The sequence below is a fragment of the Sceloporus undulatus genome, chromosome 1 (assembly GCF_019175285.1).
Source record: "Sceloporus undulatus isolate JIND9_A2432 ecotype Alabama chromosome 1, SceUnd_v1.1, whole genome shotgun sequence".
NCBI lineage: Eukaryota > Metazoa > Chordata > Lepidosauria > Squamata > Phrynosomatidae > Sceloporus > Sceloporus undulatus.
In genome coordinates this window covers 236,670,956-236,694,605 of record NC_056522.1, presented here as the reverse complement: position 1 = coordinate 236,694,605, position 23,650 = coordinate 236,670,956, and the positions used below count along the sequence as shown (strand labels likewise).

Below are 23,650 nucleotides of genomic sequence, written 5' to 3'. Positions count from 1 at the left end.
CACCATTTTAAAAGCACCCTTTAAACCACTCAGCATGCGATTTTCCACTAGGCTTTCACATGACAGGGGTGCTGTTTTGTTTTTGTTTTAAAGAGTTTTAAACTTTAACTTTTAATAATGTAATGTTTTTAATTGTTGGACTTGCTTAATTGTTTTTAAACTTGTATTTTGCATGTTTTATAGTGTTTTAACTTTGACTGTTTTAGATTTGTAAGCCACCTTGAGTCCCTTTACTGGGAGGAAGATGGGATATAAATAAACATAAACATAATAGTATAAGAAGGGCCTATTCAGAAATGTAAGGAACATCTAGAAACTCCAGCTGAAGCTCTTTTGAGATACCTTTGCTTTCTGACAACTCATTGTACATGAACTTTGTTTCGTGCAACAAGTTATTAAAAATACTGTGTATAAAATTACCTTCAAGCAATGTATATAAAGTGTATAAAAACAGAAATTAATTTCATGTTTAGACATGGGTCTCAACTTCAAGATCTTATTATGTATATGCAAGTATTCCAAAATTTGGAAAACTCCAAAATCCAGAACACCTCTGTCCCAAGCATTTCAGATAAGAGAGACTAAACTTGTATCTATTCCTTGGAAGCTAAGCAGTCAGTCTTGGTTATTGATGGTGTAGGAGACCACCAGTGAATACCAGGTTCTGCTGTAGGCTATATTTCCGAGGAAGGAACTGGCAAAACCACCTCTGAGTATTCCTTGCTTTAGAAAACCATATGAAATTCATGTGATCACCATACGTTGACAGGTAACGTGAAGGCATATATGCACACACACACACACACACACACACACTCCATGGAAAGATGAGCTGGGAAATTTTCATCAGAAAAAGCACCTCTTCTGAACCAGACAACTGTCTCTGCAGCCATGTTGTACAGATATACAATGCACACCAACACCAACCACAACCATCATATGTAGATCAACCTTTGCTCAGGTTTTACAGCTGTATCTGAAGGATGTGGTTTTACAGCTGTATCTAAACAGGCTTGGTTAAAGGTGAGAACTGAGACCAACTCAACTGAGTATATGATCAAACAGAGAAAAAGCTTTCTTTCTCTTTTAGGACTGCAGTTCTAAAAGATAGCAGGAGCAAATGTGCTATCCAACATGTCTTTTCACCAGAAATGATTTTGCCAAAACAAAGCAGTCTGTGGCACCTGTTTATCCATTCAGCTCTAAAAGGCAGGACCAATTCTATCTTTTAAAAAAAAGGGGTGAAGAGAACTCTATATGATTCTAAGATAAACCGTAATAAGATACAACTAAAACAAAAGGATGCACACTGCTACAAACAAAATATCACAGTCTTACTAGTACAATCTACCTTAGCTCATCTTCAAGGTTCATTGCAATGGAAACACAAGTTTATGCTGACATAATATAAAACTGAGCATAATTCAGGTATATATAATAACATCCAAAATACACAACAAAACAGTGATGTTGTTATTAGGACAACTAAAATGCACAAAATACATGTTGCAAGCTTTTGAAGTTTCATTGGCCTCTTCATCAGACAAAGATGTTAAAATCAAACAGGAGAAAGAAGAAAAATATGGCTATGTTAGTCACAAGCCTGAACTTTGTCAAGATCTGACTGTTCTCAATTCAGGTGGTTTGTTAGGCCAAGGAGTTTGTAGCTTCACAAATGATGAAGACAACTTGGATCTCAAGACCATCTCTTTTTGTGTTGCTAATGGAATTTACATTTTATCTCCTGGAATACCCACATGGCCAGGAGGAGGAGGACCCTGCCTGCATGAATGTCCTCCATATCACCTGAATTGACAACTGCTACATCTTGACAAAATGTAGGTTTGTGACTAATATCATCATTTTTCCCTCCTGTATGACATTTAACACCTTTGCCTGATTAAGAAGCCAGAGGAGCCTTGAAAGCTTGCATCATGTATTTTGTGCATTTTGGTTGTTCTAATAAAGGTATCACTGTTTTGTGAATGTTGTCTTTGTGCTTTGCTACATGGCCAACATGGCTACCCCTGGATAGTTCAGGTATGTTACGTCCTTCCCAAATATCCCAATATATTGAGCTTCTACCTTGTTGCTGTTAATTGCATTTGAGTTGACTTCAACCCATGGCAATCCTATGTATGAGGGACCTCCAAGTCATCCTATTCCTCAATCACCCTGCTCAGCTCCTTTAGACTCATGGCTGTGGCTTCTCTGATTGAGTCTCTCCATCTGGAATGTCTTCCTCTTTTCCTATTGCCCTCTACTTTCCCCAAGCATTACAGTCTTTTCCAGCAAGTCCCTTCTTATGATGTGGCCAAAATGCAGCCTCAGTTGAATCATCTTTGCTTCCAGGGAGAATTCAGGTCTCATTTGCTCTAGGATCCATCCATTGATCTTTTTAGCCGTCCATGGCATTCCCAGGACCATTCTCCAGCACCACTTCTCAAATGAGTTTTATTTTCCCCCCTGCAGTTTTCTTCACTGTCCAGCCTTCACAACCATACATAGAAATGGGAAATATGATGGCATAGACAATCCTAACTTTGGTATTTAATTATGAATCTTTACACTTCAAGATCTTGTCTAGTTCTTTCATAGCTGTCCTTCTAAGTCTTAGTTTTCTTCTCATTTCCTGACTACAGCTTCTGCTCTGATCGATGACCCAACTATGGAAATTCCTAAACTATCTTGATCTGCTTTCAAATTATGAAGCTCATCAAGAAAACAAAAATTATGACTACATATGAGCTACAAAATTTAACAGTAAGAAAATCAACTCATATGAAATGTGGTGCTGGAAAAGAGTTATCTGGATACCATAGCCTGTTGAAAAATCAAATACAGTGTGCCTGTGCTATCCACAGATCTAAGCTTCCACAGATGGCAGGCCCTGGCTTTTTCAGTGGATGCCTGTGCATGTGGGCATGCATATGTGTCCATTGTAAAGAATGCGACATAAGGACCCACATTTTTTGCTATCTGAGGGTAGGTGGGTCCAGAATGGATCCCCAGTGGATGACTGTAAATGAATGCAAGGCCAAATCAAGCCAGTACTCTCTCCTAGAAGGAAATGGCCAAACTGAGGCTTTTGTACTTTGACTATATCTTGAGATGAGGTGACATACAGTAGAGTCTCGATTATCCGACATAAACGGGCGGGCTGATAGTTGGATAGCTGAACATGTTGGATAATCCGGAGGGTCCAAGAAAAGCCTTGAAATCACTATAAATTGCAAACGTATTGAAGTTTTATTGCAGTAACAGTAAAAGTAATGTTGCAGTAACGTTATAGGAATAACATTGTAATGTATAAACAGTCCTCTAAAAAATGTAAAGAAATCACTGATCAACATCATGATGTACAATATGTACTGTATAAACAGTTCAGTCCTCTGAAAATGTAAAGAAATCATTGAGCAGCGACATTGGATAATCCAGAATGTTGGATAATCAAAGGCTGGATAATCGAGACTCTACTGTATTAGTAAACACAATAATACTTGATAAGGTACAAGGCAGAAGGAAAAGAGGAAGACTGTATTATGGGGATATACTCCATCAAGTAAGCCACATCCCTGAGTTGCAGGATCTGCGCAGTGATGTTGATGACAAGGTGCCTTGAAGGTCTCTCATTCATAGAGTTGCCATAAGTGACTTGATACCAATTAACAACCATAAATGAATCTGTATGCAAAGGAAGTATTTGCCAGTACAGTCAGTCCTTCATGTTTGCTGGAGTTAGAGGTGTAGGACCCCTGCAAAAGTGGAAAAAACACAAATAATTTTAGGCCCCTCAAACTATATTTAATACACATGCAAAGTATAATCCACAGATTCAACCCACCATGGATGCATTTGAGGTAGAGCAGTTCCTTTGCAAGACAGAGGTGGGCAGCTCGTGGGGCTTGCTGCTGCCCAATGACATTTTAAATAGGGACTTATAAGCCTTGCTGCATATTCATTCTCAGTCTTACAAGGCTTGCAGTCCTTATTAAAAATGGTATTAGGGAAGTGGTGGCAGTGGCAACAAATAATCCATGAATAATCAAATCTGCAAAAGTCAAACCTGCAAATGTGTAGGAATGACTGTATTAATTGTTCTTGAACTCAATGAGCTCAAGTCGTATTGGTTACCTCCAAGCAAAGGACTGAAAAAGTAGTTGTTGATTTCAGATAAGTGAATGCTCATTTCAGAAAGCAAAGGATCTTGCCCAGTAAACTTGCAGCTGGTGCTATGTACTGTTTAGCAAATGCAGTTAAGAATTTCAGAACAGTCAGTGGGTAATGGCAGCTCACTGGCTCCCTCTAGTGACCAAGACAGCTTTTTGCACTGGAAGGTTTGGTACAGCTCAATTTCTATAGAAATTTGTGAGATCTAACAGGTGCCTCTTACAATATGCTGGTACAGAAATGGACAACCTAGTGCCCCCCAGGTGTCTTGAGCTGCAGCTCTTACAATTTTCAATCATTGGCCAAGCTACATGGGGCTTATGGGAGTTTTAATCCAAAGTCAGGCTGGTTTAGGTAAAGAGGAACTCTCACAAGAAAGTTGAGTGATAATGTCAATAACATGAGAAGCTCACATTTTAGGCCAGGGTGGGAACTGAGTAATCTTCCAGATGTTGTCAAAGTACAGCTCCTAGCAACCCAAGCCAGCATAGCCAATGGTGGAGAATGCAGAGAGTTGCATACTGCCAACATTTTGCTGAGCCACACTTCATTCATTCATTTTAGGCATATCCAGGGGTAGCTGTGTTGGCCATATAGCAAAGCACAGCATCATCCAAAATCCACAAAACAGTGATACTGTGCCTTTATAAGGCCAACATGTTGCAAGCTTTTGAAGCTCAACTGGCTTCTTTATCAGACAATGGTGTTAAAAATGATGCAGGAGAAAGGCAAAAGGTTTTAGCAATGTTAATCAGGATCCTGCATTTGGTCAAGATGTTCTAGCTGTAGTACTGTGTTTCAGATGGTATGGAAGGGTACTGATGCAGGTGTGCACCCGCTCCTTCTAGCCAAGTGGGTACTGGGAGATTCAGTCCAGGAAATTAAATTTTATTTGCAAGATAAAAGGCTACTGCCTTTGAAATCCAGTTTGTCTCAAATCTGATTTGAGATAAACTGGATCTCAAAGGCAGTACTCTGTGTTATAGTGAGCAGCACCACTGGACCAGCCCAGTAGAATGAGCATTCCATGTTTTTTACTAGCAATAGGAAGTACATTTCTATACCGGTTATCAGTGAACTAGCACCCCATAAGTGGTTTACTACATGTAAGCTAATTGCCCCCAACAAGCTGGGTATTCATTTTACCAACCTACGAAAGGATGGAAGGTTGAGCGGCCCTTGGAGCCCTCTAGGATTGAACTTACAATGTTGTGGCTGCAGTACTGGCATTTAACCACTGTGCCACTAGGCATGAGTGAAGTGTCCTGGCTGAACACCAAAGGAATGATGCATGCAAACATTGGTCAGGAAGCCAGTGATGCTGGAATAGATTTTGCTCCAGCTGGAACAGAACGTGGAACATCAAGGCAAAATTCAGGTGGAACCAATCTTCACACCATCCTTACATCTGCAGTGTCATGTACTACCAGTGTCCAGGTGCCTCTCAGTGGATGATCTCAGGATGATGCCACAGTTGGGATATTTCTTCCAGGGGCAGGCCGGTGAGCAGTTGCATAGATACTCTAATAAGCACCATTGGCCAACAGGATGTTTGGATGTGGTGCGGCCGTGATGTCATAATGGTGGCACTTGTGTGTACAAGGCGCTGCCTTTATGCCGCCGCCAGCAGGTATTAGGGTTAGGGAGCGTGTACATGGTGCACACTCCCTAACCCTAATACTGGCACTGGTATGCTGCTTTTTGGTGGTCTGTACCGCACCTTAGGGCCCATACATACAGGCCAAAATAAAGCTGTTTCAGGGCACCCTGGAGGTATGCTGATTAAATGATGCATGTGTCCTAAGAGGGCAGAAACTGTGCCAAAGCTGTGGTCTAGTCCTTAGGACTGGAGTGTGGCTTTGGTGTGGCTTCTGGCCTCTTAGGATGCATGCATCATTTAAAAAGCATACCTCCAAAGTGACCTGAAGCAGCTTTATTTTGGCCTGTCTATAGGGCCCTTGGGGGTGGAACTGACCAGCCTGAAGGAGCGGCTTGCCACTGCCCCTTTGGGCACTGAATTGGGGCTTCAGCAACCATACACCATGGCCCCAATCTGGCATTTTCCAGGTGCAAAAAGCAGCAACAAAATGCAGCTCCTTTTTGCACCGGTAAAAAGGTGTTTTTGTTAGCACAGTGACAGTTTTTTGGCGTTTTGGCGGTGTGCGGCATCTAAATGCTGCACTGCTAAAACTCCACAATGCTGCTGCTGTGTGGTTGCTTGGGTAGCTTCATGGCAGCCTCCTGGTGGCTTGGGGGATGTGTCGTGCATACATTACGACCTCAAGCTGCCGGCTCTTTTTGCTGGTCTGTTCAGCCCCTTTGTGACAAGAAACCTATACCCTGGTTCCTTGCTGAGGAAACAAGTGGAGAAAGTCACACCTTATCATTGCATCAAAGCTACACAGGCCAAGTTTAGGAATTTAACCGTTTTATTCTATAAACCATTAGAAGTAGATTTACACAGCTATCAGTGGCTAAGTGGCACCCACTCTTGGCACTGCAGCACAGAGTAGTGCTGTTTCTTTACCCACAGGAGTATTAGTAAGGCATTTTCCCACAAAGGCATGCAGGTTGGATCTTATTGCATTCCATATTTTTCCTGTAGTTCTTTTACTTTTGCTATATATGCTTTCATTGCATCTTCTTTGGACATTCCTAAAAGGGAAATGAAAGACAGAGAGACTGATTAGCCATGTATACAGAAATACAATGATTTTAAGTTGCATTCATGGGCTATTTCACACTGTGCAGTTATAGTGCTATGATTCCACTTTAACTGCAATGACAACGTCCTGTGGAATCCTGGAATTTGCAGTTTAAGGAGGAGCCAGCAGAATTGTCAGCCAGGGGGCCAATCTGGTGCCTCTGATTGAACTACAAACTCCAGGACTCCATAGGATGCAGGCTTGCTAGTTAAGGGGGAATCAAGGATTATAACTGTGTACTGTGAAAGAGCTTGATGCCTTATGGCAACAGACTAGATGGAAATGTCTTCTCTGTGATAATTTATCACAGAAGCCCAGGATATTGTTCATGGATCTTATTCCTTCTGCATCTAAGTTTGATTTGGGAACTCAATCTGCCTGTGAGGGTAACAGCTCATCTTCATGGTTTATGACATATCCAGCTAAGTAACAGTTTTCAGGGCAAAATATATGTATTGTAACTGTATGCTGCACAATTATTTGTCATCTCTAATTATGGGATCTCTGGGGGTGGGGGAGCTCAGCATTGTGGCTCAGCCTTTTAGCTATAAGACTACTAGTTCAACTCTGTTTCAAAAAGCAAGGGAAATCCATTGTGGGCCCTAACTAGTAGTCACAACACTACAAGTAGACCTGCTGCTTCTTTGACTGATCTGCTGTGGCAAGTTTGAAACAGCAGTACAACAGTGTTATCTTCATGTGTTTGGATTTTTACTATGGAGTTTCCACTTCAGCAAGTTAGGGATTACTTGGTGCCTGGTGGATGAATGTCATGAAACACAGGTGTGAAAGCATAAAAACAGTCATCTGCAGTTTTTTCACACTACCCAAAAAGTACATTAAGTGCAGAAAGCTACAAAGATTCATGTATGAACATGATAAACATAATATTGACCTAAACCAAAAGACAGGCTGGAATTCACCATCGCAGTTGTGGATGCATAACCTACACTTGTTAGTTTGTTTAATTGCTGTCAAGTCAACATTGACTTAAGGTGACCCTATAAATGAGGGATCTCCAAGTCACCAAATTCTGAACAGCCCTGCTCTGGTGTTGCAGACTAAGGGCTGTGGCTTCCTTGATTGAATCTATCCATCTGGTATGTGGTTTTCCTCTTTTACTATTGCCTTCTACTTTACCAAGCATTAATATCTTTTCTAGTCAGTCATGTTTTCTCATGATGTGTCCAAAGAACAACAGTCTCAGTTCAGTCATCTTGGCTTCTAGGGAGAGTTCAGACTTGACTTGCTCTAGGACCCATTTATTTGTCTTTTTAGCAGTCCACGGTATCCAGAAAACTCTTCTCCAGCACCACATTTCAAATGAGATGGTTTTCTTCCTAGATAGTTTCTTCACGGTACAGCTTTTACAACCATACATAGAAATGGGAAAGTCTTTATGATGACATGGTAATTACATTTCCACGCTGTTGTTGCTATGTGCCTTCAGGTAGTTTCCAACTTATGGCGAACCTAAGGCAAACCTATCATGGGGGTTTCTTGGCAAGATTGCCAATAGCAAGACAGCCATTGCCATCCTCTGAGGACTATAACTTGCCCAATGTCATTCAGTGGGTTTCCTTGGCCAAGCCAGGATTCAACTGCTGCTCTCTCAAGTGTCTTAGTCCAACACTCAAACCATTACACCACGATGGCCTCTCATATGTGGAACTAATTTGTATTCATGGTCCCTATGTATTCATGTTCATGGCACTATTGCCATGAAAGTCCCCCAATCCTGCTTTACCAGGCAGCTGCTGCTGTGAACAAAGGTATTTTCTCCTGTTGATATGGGTGCAGCACACTGACATTTCTACTACCTCATGCCAGCAATCTCTAATGTGAGGAGGAATTGCTATAGGGATCCCACTTCTGATAATCACACCAGAGACCGCTGGAGGCAGGGGAGGTGGAAATGTCAGCATGCTATGCCCTGATTGACAGAAGAACAGATCTCTGATGCTCACAGAGCAAGCCATTTCATTTACTTAACAAGTATGAAGTAAGTAACGTATAGTTAAGTGACTTAGTTATGTATAGTTACTTAGATAAAACACATCAGGCAAAAGCAGTTTAAAATCATACAGGAGGAAGATTAACTGTGCAAAAGAAGTTGTATCATAAGCATTCTTACACTTGGTCTACTTCCTCACATGCCAACAGGTAGATCAACGTTACGAAAGCTTATGCTACAATTTCTTTCACACAGTTTCAAAGGTGCTAGATGTACTATTAGTGTGCCAGTTTCTTGCCAGTCAGAAAAACCAGGAAGCCAGTCGAACTACTGATACCCTAAGAAATATTCTGCCTAGGTAACTACATTGGAGGCTGCAAACAAACTACTTATTCAAATTTTAGATGGCCTTGTGGAGATCTTCCCCCATGTGCAAAGGTAAATTTGCCTTCCATACTAGCAACATACAGCTTGTTACAGCTACATTCAATGAAATTCCTTTTACTAACAGCCTGAACTTTTGGTTGAGAACTGCCCATCCATGTCTCTAGTCAGACCTGTCCGTTCATCAGTTTTTGTTCAAGTCTTACCTTTCAAATTATTCCAGGCATCCCACTTGGCTTTGCCTTTAAAGTCAAGCATTCCAGGACGGTCTGAAAGAGAACAATTAAAGAAACACAGTGTGATTCTTCCATTAGTACTGGTTAAAGCTTTGGGTGGAGAGTTCATGTGAAAACAGGCAAAGCACAGTATCTTACAAAGCAGAAAGAGTTACAATGGTGGCGGGCAAAGTGCAGCTTCTGGTGTGTATGCCTTCCACCTGGTTGCATCCAATGACCATTTTTGTCTGTGTTTTTTTAAAATCAGGTGAAAACACCCACATTTATTGTGTGACAATAAAATAAAGCATGTGTCTGTTGGCTTCTGATGACCCCATGAATTTCATAGGGATTTCTTAGGCAAAGAATACCCAGAAGCAGTTTGCCATTGCTGTCTTCTGAAATACAGATGTTACTGCTGTGCACCTTCAAGTCATTTCTGACATATGGAGACCCTAAGGCAAACCTATCATGGGGGTTTCTTGGCAAGATTTGTTCAGAGGAGGTTTGTCATTGCTTTCCCCTGAGGCTGAGAGAGTATGACTTGCCCAAGATCACCCAGTGGGTTTCATGGCCAAGCTAAGAATCACACCTGGTCTCCAAAGTTGTAGTCCAACACTCAAACCACTACACCATGCTGGTTCACAAAATATAGCCTAAAATACCACTATTCCTTAGGGGTCACCCATCCAAGTAATAACCAGGCCTGACACTGCTTAGCTTCTGAAATTAGGCAGGATCTGGTGCCTTCAAGGTATTTAGGCATCCCTGGGGAATGATTCTTCCACATTTTGGCCCATCCTGTCTTGTTTTAACCTTCAATGATGAGCAGAGATATGATCAGCAAGATATGTTTTGATCTTTTCAACAAAACTGTGGTTCTTTTTACAAAACCCTGCCTGTTTATATTCCAAATATATTTGAAATAGGATGCCCGCTAAGTGAGATGGAAGTGTTGGGAATCTTCATCTCTTTGCCATATACACATATTATATTAAGAGTCTGTGACCTGGAGCAAGAAACTTAGTTTTGCTCACTAAAAAGCTTGAAGTTGCTTGGATGCTTGAGGGTAACTGCATATACAAACCATAACAAAAGTTTTAAAGTCTTAGCTTGCACCAGGGCAGAAAAAATCTTGCTGTGTAGTGAAGATGTTTTTCTGGCTACTAATAACATATTCGTATTTTGTCTACGCCGTTGATAAAACTAATGCTTGACAAGTCATGACATTTCTCAAAAGAAATAAAGATTCTTCTGGTACCTTTGAAACTGACTTGTTTTTTTAAGTGGGCTGAATTCCACAAAACCAAAATAAATGTGATAGCTTGTAAGATGCCATGTAAGAACTTTGTTTTGTTTTCTGCCACAAACTAACATGGCTGCACCCTGGAAACTGTTTCACAGCAAGCCACTGAAGTTCTTTTCTTTTTAGTTTCAGTTCCAAACAGACATTTTAAACTGAGAGCCTTAGTCCACTACACCCTTACAGTGCTATTATTCCACTTTCACTGCCGTGGTATCATCCTATGAAATCCTGGGAATTGCAATTAAAGAAGGAGCATTTGAATTCTCAGCCAGAGAGCTCTTGGGCCTCACTAAACTACAAATCCCAGGATTCCACAGGATGCTGCTATGCAAGTTAAAGTGAAATATGGCACTATAACAATGTAGTGTGATAAGGACCTAATTACCTGGTCAATGGGGCATATTTACTCTTTGCTCAAGAGCACTTAACTAGTCAAGAGTATTCAGTAATCATTGTTCAAGAAGATTACCTAGCTAAAACATAATATGCAACCTTTAATCTTAAAAAAAACTACCTTTGCCTTATGAACCAGAGTAAAAACGACCGAAAGATGTCAAAGCATGTTTGTCCTTCAGAAGGGAACCCTCACAATAGGAATGACTGAATTTTAGATACAGGTTGTTGTTGTTGTTGGGTGCCTTGAAGTCTTTTCCAACTTATGGAAACCTTATTATGGGGTTTCTCGCAAGTTTTGTACAGGTTGAGCACTTCTTATCCAGAAATCCAAAATCCTCTGAAGGTCAAAACTTTTGACACCAGTTATCTGTAAGGTAGTGGCTATGGTGCTTCTGCTCATTCATTTCTTAGCCCCTCTGTCTCTCCTCAGCCTCAAGTCAAATTAGTGAATTAATGAGATGTGAGGTTGGAGAGAGATGAGCCAAGCAGGAGTGCCACAGCTATTACCCCAAAGGCAAAAATACATGGCTGGCTCATCATGGCTGTTTCACAATGGTTTCCAGGGAAGTAAAATCTGGTTTGGGACAGTCACAAAAAAGTATTCCTAGGTTCTTTTCTGCTATGTTTTAGCAAGTAGACACACTTCTGACAGAGCAAGAAATGGAGTAGATCCCATTCGGGAAAAGCTCACATGAAACAAGCCAACTCTCCCTTTGGTTTTCAGTTGATCTTTTTTCTGTAATTGATAGACATAGACAACATTCATACTTTCTGTGTGTACACTCAAGTCATTTGAGTCCACTTGTAAACTATGCTCTTGTGTTAAATTCATAGCTTTTATTTTTAGAACCACATTTTGCTTTCAACACAGCATACAAGTATCATATCATTACTTGCATTTTTTTAGTACACTACACTTCAAATGTTCATTTCAATGATGTTCTCAGTAATCCTCACAGCAGGAGTGAGAGTAATCTTGTTCTGTGCCTTCAAGTCATTTCTGATTTATGGTGACCCTAAGGAGACCTTTAACATGTGGCTTTCTTGGCATTATTTGTTCAGAGAGTTTGCAATAGCCTTCTCTTGAGGCTGAGAGAATGTGACTCACCAAAGATCACCCTGTGCGTTTCATGATTGAACTGGGAATCAAACCCCGGTCTCTGTTAACCAGTCACATTGTCTCATAATCATCCTCAAATGACCCATAAATTTCTTGAACTGCAACTCCTAGCATCCCTTACCACTGGCTATGCTGGTTAAGACTGCTGGGATTTGCAGTCCATCAAGATCCGGGGAAGGGGCTTTACATGATTCTCTTCTCTAAAGGGAAGAGATGGGAACTCTTTGGAATCTGATGTTTAGACTTCAGCTCTCAGAATCCCCAACCAGTATGCAGTGCAAACATCCAGATGGCTAAAGGCTCCTCACTTGCAGCAAATAGAGGACACCTTCTTCTCTCCACCAACTGTTTGCACCCTCTGCCTACAAGCATCTCTTCTATCAGAGCAGCCTCCCTTCCTTTGGGACCCTGCCAATTCCCACCTCTCAGTGTGTGTGTGTCTGGGGAAGAAGAAGGGTTAACATTTGGTCCCCTGGCAGATCAAAAGAACAAGGGATCAAACTTTCTGGCTCTTTCACAGCAGCTTGCAGGGAACATTAAGATTTTTTTTTAAATCACCTTTTTAAATCTATGCCTGTACTTTGGGACTTTGGGAGGAGGAACAACTAGAACTATGCATTGGAGCTTGTACAACATGAACATTTCAAAAATAAGTTGCATGTAGCCAGTTGTTTCAACACACATACATGCACACCCTGCTCCTGAGGTTATAAAACAAAACCAGCCTGCTTGCACAGAGTTGTGCCTGACCTTTAGCTTTACTTGGCAGTGACATCTTGGAGAAAAGAAAAGCTCAGCAACCGTCCCTTGTCCTCCACTGCAGATGGCCAATACCACCCTTGCCAACAGTTCCAGATTTTCCCTTCCCCTAGTATGCTGCACAGTAACAGTACTGTTGCAAAGCAATTGGACTGAGGGGAGGGTGTTAATATTTGGTAGCATGGCATTAGATCTGTTCTTTCTTTCGCTTCTCTGCTTTCTGAGTTAAAAGTTACAGAAAGAGCAAAAAATACATTTAGGTCTAATCTTCACTGCAGAATTAATGCAACTTGACACTGCTTTAACTGCTATGGCTTCGTCCAGGATTTTGGGAAAGGGGGGGGGGGTCCAGACTAAGTGCCACCATTATAATGGGGCTTGGGCACGATGGCGCAGTGGCACACACCATTCATTGTATCTAACAGAAGGTGGAGTCGGGACCCCACAGGCTACGTCCCTGGCAGTCTCAAACTGCATTAATTCTGCAATGCACATTAGACTTTCCTTCTAGTTTTATGCAGAACAGAAGAATTTTTGAGTCCTCTCACACTATGCAGTTATATCCCTGTGATTACACTTTACCTGACTTGTCTGCAACCTGTAGATTGTAGTGTGGTGCCAGAGGAGGTCTAAAGCTGAGGATTCAGAGGGCTCCTCTTTAAACTACAGATCCCAGGTTTACACAGGTTAAACTCCTTGGCACTTAAAGTAGAAACATAGGTCTACAGTTACATAGTGTGAAAGGGCTCTTAGGGAGCTTGAGAATAGGTCTGTTACCCAATAGCTGGACTTCTAAGTTGGCTAGTAGGCCAAGCTGGTGACTGACACTATTTCAGAGGCATGGAGAAGAAAGGTCTTAAGTATTCAGTTATGATTCATACAAGAGCTGTGTTCACATGATGCTTTACTTGAGCATCAAGCTAGACACATAGTAGTTGGGTTTTTTCTCTCTTGTTGTACAGTGGACCCTTGTTATATGCTGGGGTTTGGTTCCAATATCTCCTGTAGAGAACAAAATCTGTAGATGTTCAAGTCCCATTAAATATGACATAGCAAAATGGTGTCCCTTATATAAAATGGAAAAATCAAGGTTTGATTTACTTAAGGAATCGCCTCCTTCCGTACAATCCGCCCCGTACCCTCAGATCCTCTGGGAGGGATTTGTTGCAGTCCACAAAGACCAGATTGATGGAGACCTCCCAGAGGACTTTTTCCGCGATCACTTCCACTTTATGGAATGGCCTGCCAGACAAGATCCGTCAAATTGCCAACCTTGAGAGCTTCAAGAAAGCTGTCAAGACGGATCTCTTCCGGCAGGCCTTCCCGGAATAGATCCTGGCCATGTAACGCTCACCCCACAGTCATATACAAGCGAAGACTCTGCCCACTGTTATTTTATTATTTTATTATTGTAATATTGTTTTTAGATTTTTATTGTCTGTAATTTTAATGAATGGAATTGTTTAATCCTTTTTAAGGGGGGGAATTGTATATATTATATTTTTTAAAAAAGGTTGTATGCCGCTTTGATTGTGGAAACCAAAAGTAGGATATAAGTTAAAGTTTTATTTATTATATTTGAAATTTATACTTTTTTTGAACATTTTCAAACCGTGGATGTTTGAATCCGTTTATAAAAAATCCGTGTATAAGAAGGGCCAACTGTTGTATATTCAATTACAAGTGCTTCCTCTCTGTAATAGGAACTTTTTTGTGCCTTTCCATGATTTCCCAGTGGGCTAGCAGTGCAAGCTGCATTTTAGTGGCATCTCTACCAGATGATCTTACTGCATTTAAAGGCTGTAGGTAGTTCTTATTCTTGCTTAGACTATCCCTGATAGGATAGCTGATAGATCACCTCACTCTTGAAAGACAAAAACCAAGTGTAATGCTCAAGGCTGGACTAAAGTACACAGCCACTGGTGCACTATAATGTTATCTCGGTGTGAATAATTGAAAGCAAATTGATATCTTTGGCAGTTATTTTCTGAACACTCATCTAATCTAGGAGTGTACTAACATGGCAATGAAGACTCATTCATGTATTACTTAAATGTTGCAAAACAATGGGCAGGAGATACGTCTAAGCAAGAATAACAACTACCTACAGCCTTTAAATGCAGTAATCCCATCTGGTAGAGATGCCACTGAAATGCAACTTGCACTGCTAGACTACTGGGAAATGCTCTTCCTCTTGCAGTATGTTAAGCTCAGCACTGCTATGTTTTAGGCACTTTGAAACTTGGATCTCCCACAGCCATAAGATGTTTCCAGACTTCCTCATATGCTGTATGGTTGTGTTTTGCTGGACTGTTTTATGGTGGTGTGGTAAACTTCTCTGCATTAACAAAAATTGTGAGACAGATTGTCCCTGCATTTGGTATCTTTTAACTGTGTAAAATGTTTCTACAAGTTGCCCAAAGCCTTTTTGGAGCCAGTTGGACTAGAACTGTTAGTTAGGCAATTCCCTGAAGTACTGGTTTGGTTGAATTACCTCACTTGGAATATGGAATATTTCCAAAGATGAGGCAAGACCTAACTGCAGAAAATATCTGCAAGAACTACTGTAAAATCCACACTTGAGGTCCATCATATCTCATTTGTCTCTTATGAGAAATCCTAACAGAGTTTCCAACAATGTCCTTCAGCCAGGAGAAAATAAACTACTGGTTGATCAGCTTTTCCTACATGCTCTCTTACGGTAGTTAGAAACCCACTCACTCTGAGCTGATTTGGAGGGTTTGCAAAGGAAAGAGAGAAAGGGAAACTTACAGGGTGAGTAGAAGTCTATTCACATATTAGTTTTAGCTCATGCTCAATACATCACTGTACTGCATGCCTCTAATACAGGTGCCTTGAAGCATGCAAGGCTTTGTGCTTCATAATGGGCTGTTGCAGCAGAACTGACCAGAGATGTCACAGCAACAGAAAGACTTGATCTAAGACCAAAGAATTTTAACAAGTATTGCTCTATTGTTATAAGTGCCTCATCTGTGATTTTTAACTAACTCACACAACATTCTTTGTATATTACAGGCTTACTGAAGCATGTACTCAAACCAAGAAGCCAGGACCCATTGTGATTTAATGTGACATGTTCATACAGTAGCAAAAGACACTTCTGCTGTTGTGCTAGTACTGGGAAGCAGATCTTGCAAGACCAGTCTTGCTGACCAGTGCAAAAAGTGGCTCTCAAGCAAGCAAGAGTGCTAAGGATACAGCCAAAATGACAAAACAATGGGTCCCTAAACAGATCAAGCCTGAAATCTCCATGGAAGCCAAGATGATTAAATTGAGGTTGTCATACTTTGGGCACATTATGAGAAGGCATGAATCATTAGAAAAGACAATAATGCTAGGAAAGGTGGAGGGAAGCAGAAAGAGAGGAAGACTACCAGCTAGCTAGATGGATAAACTTAATTAAGGAAGTCACAAGCATGAATTTACAGGATCTAAGCAGAGCAGTGGAAAAAGAGGGGCTTGAAGATGTCTCATCCACAGGGTTGCCATGAGTTGGCGATATCCCAAGGGCAGTTAACAAGGAAGTCAAGATAACCTTGCTGCAAATGCCTGGTGATTTAAGGAGTTCTGATGGGATATTTATAGTTGTCTAGTTTGTAGTTAAGTACAGTGGACCCTTGTTATATGCTGGGGTTTTGTTCAAGATCCCCCATGGATAACAAAATCTCAAGTCCTATTAAATATAATGGCATAGCAAAATGGTGTCCCTTATTAAAATGGAAAATCAAGGTTTGATATTTGAAATTTATACTTTTTAAAAACATTTTCAAACCATGGATGCTTAAATCCATGTATAAGAAATCTGTGTATAAGAAGGGCCGACTGTATACCTAAAAATCACTAAAGTATAATGTGGGGTTTCATGGCACACAGGTTTATTGCCCATCTAGGGAGACCAAGGGTGCATCTACAATGTAGAAATAATGCAGATTGACACCACTCAAAGAGCTATTGCTCCATCCTGTGGAATTCTGGAATTTGTAATTTTACAAGGTCTTTAGCCTTATCTGCCAAAGAGTGCTGGTGCTGCTGCCTCACAGAACTACAAATCCCAGGATTGTGTAGGATCGAGACATGACAGCTAAAATAGTGTCAAACTACATTATTTCTAGAGTGTAGCTGCACCGTAAGGCGAACATGACATGTTGGTACATATTTATAATTTACAGTTCTGGAAAAAACTCTGAGAAGCTGGTAGGCAGAAAGACTCAAGACCCATGTGCTTGTCAATGAAATATCACTGACATTTACAAGTAACTGGATGAGCTATAGTTTTTTTGTGGGTTTTTCAGGCTATGTGGCCATGTTCTAGAAGAATTTATTCCTGACGTTTTGCCAGCATCTGTGGCTAGCATCTTCAGAGAATGCTGGCATGGAAGAGAGCTGGGTCTGTGATCCTGAGTAGGGAGGAGTGATTTCCATTTTAATCTGTGTATTGTTGTGTTGTTGATGGCAAGGGCTCCGGATGGGAGGATATGCAGAGTATTAGTGTCTGTTTAATTAGTGATTATTGTCTGCTGGGAAAACCCCTGACCCTGGGTGGTTTCTCATTTGCTGAGTCCTGATTTTGCTGTTTTTTTTAGGACTGGTACCAAACTTTAAGGGTTTCTTCTTTCCTGTTTAAGTTATCCAGGTGTTTATGGATTTCAGTGACTTCCCTGTGCATTCTGACCTGATAGTTGTTGGCATGGTCCAGAATTTCAGTGTATTCAAACAGCATTTTTTTGCCCAGGATGGGCAGAATGCACAGGGAAGCCAATGAAATCCAACTCTCTTCCATGCCAGCCATAGATGCTAGCAAAAGGTCAGGAACAAACTCTTCTAGAACATGGCCACATAGCCCAAAAAACTGTGAAAGCCTTCGACTTCAGACTGGATGAGCTATTGCAGTTAAGTCATACCTGTATTTACATCTCCAACGGTTGCCTGTTTGAAATGACTGTATATTGCCAGCATTTCTTCATCTGTTGGCTTGGACTTCAGCTTTTTAACTTCTTCTGCAGCTTTGTCAAACTCTGCCTGTTGTAGCAAAAACATATATTAAAATGTGATTTTTATTACATTCATTGCTTTATCAGTTTACAACACTATCTTATGCACATTTCTTTGGACACAAGTCAATCCTGTGATGGGTAGTAGTTTAGGGAATGGCCTTCAGATTTCTCAGCCAGAGAGTTCATCTAGTGTTTCTACAAATCACAAAACGTCTGGTGTAAAAAGACCTTAGATTTATTTTCAAGGACATACATTTAGCAGTACATCCTTACTAGGCATTCATGGGGACTTAGCTGTGCAAAAGACACAAAGGTTAGACATTTGAATACCATGCTGTAAGTAGGTGTGTTGTGAAATCAGTCAATTCACAACCTCCTCAATGCCTGGCATAGATGCTACTAGAAGAGTTGTGAGGGCTGCCTCACCTGTTACACAATGTCTCTGAAAGTGACTAGTTCTGACAAGTCACTTCCACAGACAGTTTCTGCAAGCATCATGTGCAGCTAGACCTGAGCTTGGAAAGGTTATGTTGGAATACAACTTGTAGAATCCCTCTTCCCAGCAAATATGGCCACTTGCTTTTGAGTGGTCATGTTGTCTCAGGGTTTGTGGGAGCTGTGGTTCCAAAAAGTAACCTCTTCAAGGACTGAGCTAGACACTATATAACCAAAACTGTTTCATGAAAATGCTGTGGTGTCCACAATTGGACATTGTTTTCCACACAGTAGCTATTCTTATGCATTTTTTTTACCCAGACGTCCAATGCTTGAAGCTATTGCATTACATGTGTTTGGGTAATATGTTAACAGCCCTTCCATACGTAGGCCCTGGAAGCTAAGAGAAAATGAAGATTTAACTACAGACCCTCTCCTTCGGCAGCCCAGTTGCAAATCAAAGACTGAGAACAACTTAGGACTGCTAACACTGGTTAGACCAGCAATAAGTAATCTTTTCAGAAGCGCAGAGCACTCCACTTAAATGCAGGATTGCAGTCTGGATGCTCCCCTCCTACTACTGTAAAAGCCTGGCTTAAGAAAAAAAGTTTTCTCCTCATTACTGGAGCACAGTACACTGAGTACTGTAATACAATACTGTACATTGAGCCAATGTAGCATACATAGTAGCAGCAGCAAAACAGGGAAACATTTAGATCTTCAGTTTTTAATCATTCTTAACTGTGGCGGGTTATAGACCGCCGCTTTGAGGCGGTCTGCCGCCACCGCCGCTTGCTTCGTAAGGGAGCTGTTGCAGCCACACCGCACGGCTCCCTTACGGAGCAAAAAAGAAGCTCCAAAATGGAGCTTCTTTCTGCAGTGCCCTAATGACGTTGCAAGGTGGAACGGCCGGCGCCATATTGTACGGACAGAGTCCATATTAGACCCAGGGGTGTCTAGAAGAGACGCCCCCTTTTTAAAATGGGACGTCCTGCCGACGTCCCAAGTGGCGGTCTATAACCCGCCTGTATCACTTTGACATCCATTTTCAAGGGGGTGGCAGTGTTCGAAGCTGCCTAAATACCCTAAAAGCACCAGATCCCATCTGATCTTGGAAATTAGGCAGGGCCTACTTGGATGGAAGACTGCCCATGAGTACCAGATGCTGGAGGCTATAGGTCAGAAATAGGCAAAACCACTTCTGAGTATTCCTTGCCTAAGAAAAATCCATGTAATTCATGGGGTTGCCATAAGTCAGCAGGAAACTTGAAGGTACACACACAGAGCAGTGTTAGGCTGTTACATCAAGAACATGGAGTCTCCAAGTTTTATGTGACCTAAGCTTTCTGAAATGGCAGTCTGCAGGCATCTGATGAAGTGGGCTGATACAGTCCATGCAAACTTAGGCCAAATAAAACTTCTTCGGCTGCTGCAAAACTACAGAATTAAAGCAGTTTGACACTGCTTTAACTGTCATGGCTTCATCTTATGGAATCATGGGATTTGCAGTTGTAGTACCAGCACACTCCAAGACAGAAGGCTAAAGATCTCACAAAACTACAAATCTATAATTCCCAAAACTATAAATCCTCAAATTCCATAATACTGTATTAAGCCATGGCAGTTGGCACAGTGGTTTTGAGCAGTGGACTAGGACTGAGGGGAAGGCAATGGCAAGCCTTTTCTGAACAAATCTTGCCAAGAAAACTCCATGACAGGGGTCGCCATAAGTTGGAAACGACATCAAGGCATACGACAACAAAGCTAAAATGGTATTAAACTGTATTAATTCTGCAGTGCAGATGCAGCCAAAGGTCCAAAACACACTACAGAAATAATCCAGTTTGAGACAGCTTTAACTGCCTTGGCTCAGTGTTAGAGAATCCTGGGAATTGTAGTTTATTGTGGCACTAGAGCTCTCTGACAGAGAAGGCTAAATGTCTTCGCTAGCATTGAGCCAGGGCAGTTAAAGTGGCCTCAGACTGGATTATTTCTGCAGTGTGTTTTGGACCTTAGTCTTTCAAGGCAGCACCGCCCAAAGTGGTCCTCCATTGACCAGTGCTGATCTCCGAGCTATAAGCTACCAGCCTATGGCAAGTTCCCAGGAAGGAAAGAAAAAGTTGTAGCCAGTGGGCAGAAATATGGCACTAGTCCCTGGCACACTGAGGGAAAAATCTTGCCAGTTCTGCACATTGGATAGCTTTAGAATCATTGTCCTAAGGTACCCCTTCAACACAGATGACCTACTTTAACCACTGCATTGAATGAATATGCCTTGCAACAAATTCCAGTGTGAAATGACCACTCCATAACAGAAGGAAAGAGGCAGCAGCATTTTTTATCTTCTCTTTGGAGGGTGCGGTGAGAGAATGGGGGCTACCGTCCAGCTCCAATTAGGGTGCTGTTGTGGTGTGCCTTCAGGTTGTTTCCAACTTATGGTGACCCTAAAGCAAACCTACAATGTTTTTTTTTTGGGGGGGGAAGGTATTTTCAGAGGGCCATCCTCTGAGGTTGAGAGAGCATGACTTGCCCAAAGTCACCTAGTGGATTACATGGCCAAGCCATGATTTGAAACCTGGGTCCAAAACACAGTGGAGAAATATTCCAGCTTGAGACTGCTTTGTGAGTTTTGTGAGACATTTAGTCTTCTCAGTCAGAGAGCTTTGGGGCCACAATAAACTACAATTCCCAGGATTCCCTAGCACTGAGCCAGGGCACTTAACGCGATCACAAACTGGATTATTTCTGCAGTGTGTTTTGGAACCTGGTTTCCAGAGCAGTAGTCCAGCCCTGAAACAACTAAATCACACTGGCTCCATACGGGTTAAAATATTTTTGTACCACCAGGCCTTTACAAGCTGTGAGGTTAGGCTCCTGGTTTTGAAGTGTTTAAGGGGTCTGAATATAGCTTTTAAATTTTTTATTGCTTCAATGCATTTTTGTGTGTTCAATTGTTTTAATATGTAATTGTTTGTATATTTTATAGAATTAGAAGACAGCTGTGTTAGTCTGGAAAATCAATATGCAAAGGGATCTTAAAGGATGTTAATCTGCTGCTTACTTTGTCTTTATTGTATATTAGTTTGTATTATTTTAGAGATATTTTAATCATGTAATGTTGTTGTTTTAGATTGTACGCCGTTCGGTCGGTTTTTATTCGTTCTTTCTTCCTTATTTTCTTTGACCCTTACTATGTAAAGCGCTGTGCAAACTTTACAGTGCTCTATAAAAATGTTAATAATAATAGTAATAATAATTATAATAATCTTGCAGCACCTTTGAGACTGAAAGATAGAAGCTGGTAGCATAAGCTTTTTTAGACTTGAGCCTACTTTCTCAAATGCATTTTATATTTATATCTAACTTTTGTAGTGTTTTTAACTTGTACAGTATTGTGTTTATTTTTTAAATGCTGTATTGGGGAGAAAGACAGGATATAAATGAATAAAATAACAAGAACAGTAAATTGAAGTCTTGGGCACGAAGACCACACAAAACTGGCTTGCAAACAAAACCCACAAAAAGGAACAAGGGAACTCCCCAAGCAAAGCACTTCCCCCAAGAAAATACCCAAAGAAATAAAAAAGGACCTCTGTCTTTAAATGCCAACAGAAGTTACAATACTTGCTTCTCTTTCTTAGAAGCAGGCAACCTCTGGAGACCTGAGTTCGAATCCTAGTTCAGCCATGGAAGCCCACTGGGCAAATCACACTCTCTCAGCCTCAGAGGATGATAGTGGAAAACCTCCCTCTGGAGAACTCTTGCCAAGAAGGAAACCCCATGGTAGTGTGGTGCAGTGGTCTTAGTGTTGGACTAGGACTCTGGAGGCCTGGGTTCGAATCCACACCCAGCCCCATTGGGTGACCTTGGGCAGCAAGTCACACTCTCTCAGCCTCAGAGGATAGCCATGTGGCAAACCCATTCTTAGGGAACTTGCCAAGAAAACCCCATGATAGGGTTGCCATGAGTCAGAAATGAAGGCACACAACAAGAACAACCCTCTTAATAGGACTCACCTGAGTCATGCTGGCAATGGCACGCTGCACTCTTCCACACGCAAAGAGCAATGCGCCTTTCCTTCTCTCTGCAAGTGCAACGCCTTTGGCAAAGCCACTACCATTTCATGCATCAGCCCAGCTCCTGGCAGCCAATCACAGGGAAGGGGCGTGGCCGCTCCGCTCTGCGTTCCATCATGATTGGAGAGAGAACAGACAGGAGGAACAGAAGCCAGGGGTTCATAGAGATACACAAAAAGTCAAGAGTGAACCATTTCCGGTTTCGAGACTTAGGGCCCTTTGTAGACTCCGAATAATAATAAGAAGAATAAAATAATAATAATAATAATAATAATAATAATTATTATTTATATACCGCCCTATGGCAAACCAATCCGGGCGGTTGACAACAGTAAAATATAAAATATAACAATTAAAAACACTTTATCCCTCCCCCCCTTAAGACAATATTAAACAGTATAGCATATTAAAAACACAACATCAAGCATAAAAACAGCAATGCCAAAGAATGAAATGGAGGGAAGTCTGATAGAAACTTCATTTGTTTTGTGTGCCTCCAAGTCATTTGCTCACATATGGCGATCCTAAGAAAACCTATCATGGAAAAGTTTGCCATAGCCTTCCCCTGAGGCTGAGAGTGTGTGACTCACCCAAGGTCACCCACAGTGATTCGTATAAGGATAAAAAAACCCCACACAATTGGCCCTTCATATCCAGTGATCCATTATTCACAGGTGTTGACCTGTGGGGGTCTTGGAACCAAACTAAAGTGGTGTCGAACTACATTAATTTGCTTCTGACTATGCATTTCTACAGGATTAGGCTGTAGAAATATAAAGTGCCATAGGACTAATGAAAACTAGGTTGTCTGCACTGCAGAAATAATCCTGGTTGTTGTTGTTGTTGTTGTTGTGTGCCTTCAAGTCATTTCTGAAGGCAGTGAACCTATGATGGTGTTTTCTTGACAAGTTTCTCCAGAGGAGGTTTGCCTTTGCCTTCCCCTGAGGCTGAGAGAGTGTGACTTGGCCAAGGTCAGCCAATGGAGGGGGTTCCATAGCTGAGTGGGATTTCAAACCCTGGCTGCCAGAGTCCTAGTCCAACACTCAAACCACTAGCCACGCTGGCTCTCAGCTTGACACCACTTTGACTGCCATGGCTCAATGCTATGGAATCCT

The 23,650-nt window shown here is 41.4% G+C and overlaps 1 protein-coding gene across 1 annotated transcript; it reads right to left on the bottom strand.

Moving 5' to 3' along the window:
- Positions 1–6,581: 6,581 nt before the first annotated feature.
- Positions 6,582–22,627, bottom strand: DBI (diazepam binding inhibitor, acyl-CoA binding protein). Its single transcript, XM_042448741.1, has 4 exons — positions 22,476–22,627; positions 17,932–18,049; positions 9,420–9,482; positions 6,582–6,825 (listed from the first exon to the last, which is right to left on the bottom strand). The coding sequence occupies exons 1-4, from the start codon at positions 22,482–22,484 to the stop codon at positions 6,749–6,751; spliced, it is 267 nt and encodes an 88-aa protein (XP_042304675.1). The 5' UTR covers positions 22,485–22,627; the 3' UTR covers positions 6,582–6,748.
- Between the last annotated feature and the right edge of the window lie 1,023 nt (positions 22,628–23,650).

Bases quoted from the DNA above. Each gene is read 5' to 3' on its own strand.
- DBI (XM_042448741.1), bottom strand. The intron at 9,483-17,931 runs GTATGACTTAAC...GTTCTCTTTCAG, and splicing joins CGTTGGAGATGTAAATACAG to ACCGTCCTGGAATGCTTGAC. The intron at 6,826-9,419 runs GTAAGACTTGAA...TTTCCCTTTTAG, and splicing joins TGCCTGGAATAATTTGAAAG to GAATGTCCAAAGAAGATGCA.